Here is an 8652-nt window from a genome sequence, read left to right as displayed (position 1 = left end):
ACCCAATACGAGCAAATGCTGGGGAACTTTCGGTGCTGGACCCCGGACTCATTTCACCGGCATTATCACCTTCATTTCATTCAGACGCTAAATAACCTAGATGTTGATACAGCGTCGTAAAATAACCCAATAAAATAAATAAAAACATATTTTATATTTAGGGAAGCATTAGTAGTCAAGCTATAAAATATTAACAAAACTTTAACTATATAATGTTCATCTACCAGTTTTAATGTATGCCAGAGATTGGTTTTTCTTAAAAAAAAATAATAAATAATTTCCTACATTAAAAAATCCGGAGATTACAACTTTATTTCCTATTTTTCCGGGAAGATAAACAATTCCGAAGATTTCCGGAAATTTCCAGAGACCTGGCAACACTGGTGGGCGCTTAGTTCATATCTGCCGTGTTTCGCGGTGGCACCGCAAAGAGCGCTGTACAGGACAACATGGCCACTCTATACTCTTCTCTTTCCAACTCGTTGGTTTTGGTCTTTTGCAACGTTTATTATTGTCAAAATCATCTAGTAATAATAATTCAATGTCATTATCATGGAAGTCGAAATTATTTAACATGTTTGGTTCTTTTAGGGTTAAATGTATTACGGCAGAAATAGAAGCAAATATTAATTGTCCACCATTTTGCAGTCAGTTGACCTACTTACGTTTTTTTCGACCCTCATTTTGCTGCAGCAAAGGCATGAAGCGCTTTAAAAAAAACGCACGGGTACTTGCCGGTCAATGTAAAATATTTTAACCGCTAGATGGTGCAGCCTTCCACGCAGAGTCGCCAACACAGCTGATTCTGGCAGATTTCAATTGCTTACAGCAGGGAAATATCATTGTCAGCAGATAGTCGAAAATGACATTTTTTTTTTTTTTTTTTTGCGTAGATAGGGGAAGGCTCACAGGGCTGAATCACAGGCTGAACCCCCCATCCCCAACATTTTCCAAAAAAAAAAAAAAAAAATCGCTCGATCGATATCATCTAAATTTTGCAGCAAAGTATCAAACTTTCTGTTTATATCTTGTATAATAAAATAGAATAAAATTTTAGGAATCTCCCATAGAAATCTATACTAATAATAAATCTGTAGCCGAAATTTTTCTGGTAATTTTCGATTTTCAAAAAATAATTGGTCCTAACATATATAATTAACCACCCTGAAACCGAAAATCGCTTTTTTGAAAGTTTTGTTTGAATGACTGTCTGTCTGTCTGTATGTTTGTTACCTTTTCACGCGATAATGGCTGAACGGATTTCGATGAAAATTGGAATATAAATTAAGTTTGTTGTAACTTAGATTTTAGGCTATATGGCATTCAAAATACATTATTTAAAAGGAGGGTTATAAGGTGGCCTGAATTAAATAAATCGAAATAACTCGCTTATTATTGATTTTTTTTTTTAAATGTTACATAACAAAAGTTCCTTTAAAAATAATTTGCGATAAGTTTTATTCCTTGAAACATTTTGATAGGACTGATATTTAATGAGATAAATGAGTTTTAAAATTAAAATAACTGCCATGTAAGGCCGTATAATGAAATAAAAAACAAATAACTTCGTATATAAGGGGCCTTGGACAGCAACAATCGAAAGCTAAATTAACCGATTTGTATAATTAATTATTATTTCACCATTGGAAAGTGTAGTTTCTCTAGATGGACATAATGCTATAATGTTATTACAGTAACTTCTGATATAATATGAAGTAATGTAATATATAATATAATATAATATAATATAATATAATATAATATAATATAATATAATATAATATAATATAATATAATATAATATAATATAATAATATACCCCCTTTCTTAACTGCAAATGAGCACAAACGCTACTTAGGTATAAATTTTTCTGACATTTTGCATATCTGATTCCCTAACCGTTTCTAATGTGTATCATTTTACCTTTTAGGTATGTTTCCAAATTATATGTAATACGCTTTGTCAAATCTGGCAACCTTTTCATAAGGGAAGCTAAATTTATTATTATTATTATTATTATTATTATTATTATTATTATTATTATTATTATATAATATAATTTAAGTTATTTGAAGGGTTCAGAACCATAGTGGGCCAAACGCCATTTACTGAATACGTAGAAAAGGAGGGTTAAAATTAAGTTATTACCATAATTCAATGGAAACATATAGCAAGTAAAATGAAGTATAGACATTAAATCTAAATGATGTCAATGTTCATTAAACTATGGTTGCATGTAATAACAATTAAGAAACATGTTAAAGGAATTGTCATTGCACCAAATGATTGCTCTCTGGACCGAAATGATCACATTTTAATTATTTAAACACAATTTAAATTAAGTAACATATTAAACAATTTATCCTTCTTTCAAACACGAATGTTCCCTGGATCAAATGTCCTATTTTAATTATGTAAGTACTTTGTATTTATTTCTAACGGGTGCAGCGGAGCGCACGGGTACGGCTAGTAAGGAATAAGGTGAGATATGATCACAGACAACTTCATGTGTAACTGCAAGCGACTTTATTCACATCATAAGCTTATACATCAGTGGCAATAAGGGTAGTTTGGACAGGTGTACGGACTGACGCCAGCAGGGTACTGGCGCGACTGGTGAGTAGCCGCGGGCACGTAGTGGCTGCAGTACGGGTAGTTGGGACACGACTGGGGGCTTACCCCCGCAGGCAAGTTGTGTGCAGCTGCGGCATACGGCACATAGTGACCGGCGGCTGCGTACGGCCCGTAGTGATTGGGGGCCGCGTAGTGCACGGAGTGGCTGTGCTGGGCGAGCAGAACGTTGTCGCAGTGCGGGTAGTTGGGGCAGAGAGCAGGGTTCAGGCCCGCGGGGTACTTGTCCGCTCCGCCTACAGCCACGGCGACCACGGCAGCCAAGACAACCTGCAACAACCCAACATCAGATGCAGGAGAACAGGAGCTGATGACTTCGTTGAAAGGCCTCAGATATGTGGGTAATTTTGGAGTTTGTTTTTGAGGAAGAAAAAAATGAAACCATGTAATAAGAAGTGCAATTACGAATGCAGTTGTGCAAAAGGAAACCAACCCACAAAATCGTTATTTGTTACATAATGTTACCAGGAAGCACATTATACAAAAATGGAACAACCCATCTCTTAATACATCTGTAAAAAAAAAAAATAAAATAAATCTGCTTCAAACTTTTGGTAAGTTAATTTTATAACAAAAGGAAAACTTTGAGCTTAAATTTGACAATTCCTACTCTCTGTTAGTTCGATCCCTTTTGCATAACTACGTCCAATTACAACAGTGACCATGTAAAATCTAAAAGCTTTCAGTTTCGAACACAAGGTGTCTTCGACGTTCGTCTATCCAATGTCTTATCTTCATTTCCTTTGACTTGCTGAATAATAGTCTAATTCGAATTATTACAGTTAATAATTGTTGTTATAAATTGATTTCTTGAAATAACAAAAGTCCTAAGTGCCAAAACATAAGAGCAGAGTTATTTGAGAAAAACTGATACTACAACAGCATATGGAGAATTTTTCAGTGTCATGTACCTTTCACGGTTTGTACTACTTACAGGTATCATGACACTTCCCCGATTGATATGTAAACTGAAATAGTACTTAGGATATATCAATGTAAAAATCTCAATTTCGGGAAAAAGAAAAGGACTTAGCACCAATGATATTTCAAGGCTTTCAATTGTCCTGATATCTTTGTTGCTTCAGATTTTCCATGTGTTTAATTAACTGGTCCTGAATTGTTTTATAGCAGCTGTTTTATTTTTAAATGTGGCTAATGAACGGCAGCTTTTCTTACTCGTATTCAATTCTCTGCACCATAGAGTGGAGAGGTAAAATAATTCTTCTCAAAATCCTTAATTTTTTGTTTCTAGGTAACAATTTGGAACTTGATAACTTACTGATAATAAAATAACATATATTTTCACTTGTAATTATATTCTTTTTATTTCCTCCTATTTTAAATTTAATTCAGGAATCTTTACTAAATATTTGAAATCTAAGACCCTTTAAAATGGTAAATTTTCCACTCTAAGAGTGCTCCACTGTATTCTACAATTCACTGTGATGTGCATAATTTTTGTTTTTAGTTCGTTAACATGAAGGCCTGTGTCTAGTTTCATAAATAAATTTATCAGCTAGTTATAACTTATGATATCTTCTTCGTTCTGAGCCAGTAATTCTATATGATCAGCATGAATAATGATATTAAATTTGACAACTATGTTATAATAAGGCCGATAGGATATATATATATATATATATATATATATATATATATATATATATAATGGCTGGGCCCTTAACTTACTCTGATATTCGTCCCGACTCTACGAGCGTGGCTCATAGACGTGTCTAGTGCAGGGAATCGTAGACCCCAGTTCGTCAGAGTGCAACAGAGGGTGCAAATCTACATTTCACTCGTAATGAATGAATGATGGTGATAATAATGATGATGATGATTTATTTATTTATTTACTTGGATCTTTAACGACGCTGTATGAACTGCGAGGTTATTTAGCGTCGATGGAATTGGTGTTAGTGAGATGATATTTGGCGAGATGAGGCCGAAGATTCGCCACAGATTACCTGACATTTGCCTTACGATTGGGGAAAACCTCGGAAAAAACCCAACCAGCTAATCAGCCCAAACGGGAATCGAACCCGCGCCCGAGAGCAACTCCGGATCGGCAGACAAGCGCCTTAACCGATAGAGCTACGCCGGTGGCTATGATGATGATGATGATGATGATGATGATGATGAAGAAGAAGAAGAAGAAGAAGAAGAATCGTTGGGATGCTACAAGGAACCGGAATATCAGGAGAAAAAATACTCTTGTGTTGCATTGACCACTAGCATGCCCAACGCAAGGTATACTTACATTCAGGATGAATCGGGATTTGTACCCGGGTGCCTTGGCTTATGAGCTCAGCGCTCTAGTACTGAGCCACCGTGCCGGCAAAATAACATCATAAACGATGTTATTTTCAAATCAAAATCCAAATCTTTACATTATATTGAAGCGGAAGATAGCGTGCTAGATAAGAACTTTTTAAGTCAGGGATTTCAAACAGTGCGTCTTCGGTTTTTTTTCTATTGACTATAAGAAGAAACTAAAATTTCTTATGTGTGTATAGTGAAACGCAACATGCAAATTTTCAGTGCGTGTATTTGTTTTATTCTAATTTTGTATTTTTACATTTAGACGAATGCAAGCTATTTTCTTAAAAAAAATAACATTACATCGAATTAGGGCATTTTTTTAATTTTTGGTACAGGGGCGTCGTCGCAAGGGAAATTTGAAATGTGAAGAGTGGCGTGGTATCAAAAAGTTTCAGAAGTCCTGTCTTAAGTGATAACTTATATTGGAGGAACAAAGAGATAATGAGATATTAATATTTCAAATACAGCAAATGAAATTTTAAATTCTACGCTAGCAACTTGAAAATTCAAGCTGAAGGATTAGTATGTGACACGCAAAGAAACATACTGGATATATATATATATATATATATATATATATATATATATATATATATATATATATATATATATATGGGCTGTCCATCCAAATGCTCGAAATTAAAAATGTTGGTGCCTCTATTGATTGTAACCCAATTATATTATGAGGATGAAGACGAAGGTGATAATGATAGTTGTCCGGTAATTGACCTTATGTGGGCTGAAGAAAAATCCTCAGAAAGAAATTTCAAGCAGTAAACTTTTCAACCAGGCTTTGAACCCAGGCTCACTAGCTTTATATTCAGGTGCTTAGACGTGCTAACCCTTTTCCAATAGCACTTTGCTATGGTAATCCGAATTATGGTAAAAATGGTAACTGCTGTAGATCTATACTGACAACTCACCAGTTTGCAGATCATGTTGAATGGATGCTGTGAGTCGTGTGCATTTGTCTTTTATACACGCGAGGGGAGAACACTCCAGTGCGCACAACCGCACTCCACGTGTACGTGATTCGGTATAACCTATTATACCACATAACGCGATTACAACACGCCCTCACCGAGCGAGAGTCAATCGGTTTGATATTCGACCCTCAAATCCTAATCTGGAGTATTTAATTATTTTTCTCAGTATCTCCTGAAAGGCTGCCAAAATAACATCATAAATTAATAAGGAGCTTTAAATGAGAAACATCTACCCACAAGAAAGTAATGCATTTCTCTCTAGCTATAATTAAAGACTTCTCCGGAATAAGGATGTAACCAACAAAACCGTAATTCAAGTTTCAGGAGAAAGGAAAATAATTTCAGGGGCATATTTCATTAGGCCTGTAATATTTACTATCGCGACCATTTGGCTAAAGATACAAGTTTATTCAGTCATTGAACGCAATAATTTACTGTTGTAAATAAATGTTTGGAAATTACTTTTTCCACGTACATCAAATGTTCCAAGAATTTGATGTTAAATTCTTCTTTCGGGGAGACTTTCAATTACTAAACCTCAAATTAACAAACTACTAAAAATTACACAACAAAATAGAAAGAATGCAAGAAAATGAGTAACTTAAATTTTTCCAACAAAAGAAATAGTCTATAAAATTGTAACAAGGTATAAGACTGAACAAATAATATAATTATTTAATAAATAAAATGATTCTAGGTGATTAGTTCAGTTTTAATTTCACGTAGTGTATTACATATTGCATCAGAATCTTTCTCAATAACCAACATAACCAATCTATAGCCTATTTCACAGCGGTCAGCTTGTATGCATCTTACGAAAAATCTCATCGCTTTACAAGGAGGCACTAGACATTGCGGCTTACAGCATAATGCCTTAATCGCAACGCTACCGAGTGTCCCCTTTCATTTAACCGTAAGTGTTAATAAATTAACGAATTTATAGTTACAGATTAGCTGTAACCAGGGTTTGAAGACGGACTCGCTCGTTTCATGGTCACGGTTACTCCACAGCGGTGGACTTGTGAATATATTAAATTGAGGTAATTCATTGAAACAAGTGAATATTAAATTCAAATAATACACTCACACCTTGTATATACTATACAGGGTGTCTGACTCAAATTGTTCATAAATTGTTTTAGGCATCACGCACAACGCGACACTTCGTCGTTGGTCTGTCATAGTCTGAATCCAACGTTTCTCTTGGTCAACCCAGGTTGTGACGTTCTCATGACAGTGTCGCTAGGAGTGACATACTCAAAACATCTTTAAATAAATTAATAAATTGAGTTAAAACTCTACGCTGTCTGTTCTTTAAAATATACTTTTATTATGTACGTTAGTTATTCCGAATGAAAGAAAAATTAATCTGAGGAATTGGAAATAACTTACGTATTAAGAAATAATATTGGGACTATAAGAAGAGCAAATGACTCAATAAAACACTATTCAATGATAAACGCGACTATAAGAAACGTTGGAAAATCGAAAGAAAATAAATAATTAACAGATTACTGCACATGTTTAACATAACATTATCATACAAAGACATTCACATGGACGCTAACAGACACCCCTGATTCCGCCTGTGAAACCACTGAATACCTCCCACATGTCTGGACTGATATTAGGGCTGTCTAAACAAAAATGAACGACTTAAATCAGACACGCTGTACAGCTATATACGTATTATTAAAATCACTATGATATATATACAGGGTGATTCAGAACTTTAAGAAATAAACAGAATATATACAACCCTCCTAATCTGACAATAAACATGTTTGAAGAAACTGAGAAGTTTAAATATCTTGGAACAGTAATGACAAGTAACAATAACGAATTAATTGAAGTACAGACTCCAATCACTGCAGCCAATAAGGCCTATTTCGCATTAAGCGCAATATTGAAATCTGTGTGCACAAGGAAACAAAACTTAAAATATACAAAACAATTATTAGAAGTATCCTCTGTTATGCAAGCGAAACTTGGACATTATCTAAGGAGACAGAAGCTAAACTAGGTATATTTGAACACAAAATACTCAGAAGAATTTTTGGACCACTGCAAGAAAATATGCAGTGGAGAATACGTTATAATAACGAGCTATATAAATTATATAGAAATTTCGATATTGTTACTTTCATCAAAATAAGGAGGCTTGAATGGACCGAACATGTCTATCGGATGGAAGGGAACAGAATACCAAAGAAGATCTTAGAAGGGAAAATACATAGTAAAAGACCAATTGGAAGACCCAAAAATAGATGGATGCGGTAACGATCGATTCTCAGGACTATCTTGGAACAACAGCCTGGAGGAGATTAGCACAGGACAGGGACAGTTGGAGGAAGAAAATTGAGGAGGCTAAGGCTCGACTTTGGGCTGTGATGCCATCGTAGTAGTAGTAGTAGTAGATTCAGAACTTATGTTACAGAAGAATATGGTAGATAGATGGTACTAAAACAAATATTTTTAATTAATCAACGTGTGTCCTATCTCGCACCGATATGGCTCTGCATTTGTTTTAGTGTTGTGGCTGTTTGCCACATTGTAGTTGTTTGTTGTTGCTATGCGCATTGATTCGCCATTGTCTGTTGTTTTTAGGTACGTAAATTTATTGAAAGCTCAGCCATCAGAGAGTGAACATTAAAAAAATAAAGTATTAGGGCGTAAGAGAACTAGCCGACGTGCATTTGGGTTTTGTATCAAA

General features: G+C 34.8%; 1 protein-coding gene across 5 annotated transcripts in view; it reads right to left on the bottom strand.

The window, feature by feature from the left end:
• Window positions 1-2511: 2511 nt before the first annotated feature.
• Window positions 2512-8652, bottom strand: part of LOC138714972 (cuticle protein 1-like) — a 62737-nt gene continuing 56596 nt past the window's right edge. For 4 of the 5 annotated variants that reach the window (XM_069847299.1, XM_069847298.1, XM_069847296.1 and 1 more), the window contains exon 3: window positions 2512-2901. Coding sequence is in view for 1 of the 5 variants with exons in the window: in XM_069847300.1 (XP_069703401.1) it covers window positions 2551-2901; window positions 5877-5891 (366 nt within the window). In the remaining 4 variants the exon portion in view is untranslated. Of the gene's footprint in view, window positions 2902-5876; window positions 6027-8652 lie in introns of those variants that run through there. The other variant, XM_069847300.1, reaches the window with a different exon arrangement.

Source organism: Periplaneta americana, chromosome 15 (assembly GCF_040183065.1).
Source record: "Periplaneta americana isolate PAMFEO1 chromosome 15, P.americana_PAMFEO1_priV1, whole genome shotgun sequence".
Taxonomy (NCBI): Eukaryota; Metazoa; Arthropoda; class Insecta; order Blattodea; family Blattidae; genus Periplaneta; species Periplaneta americana.
This window is presented reverse-complemented; position numbering and strand designations above follow the sequence as displayed.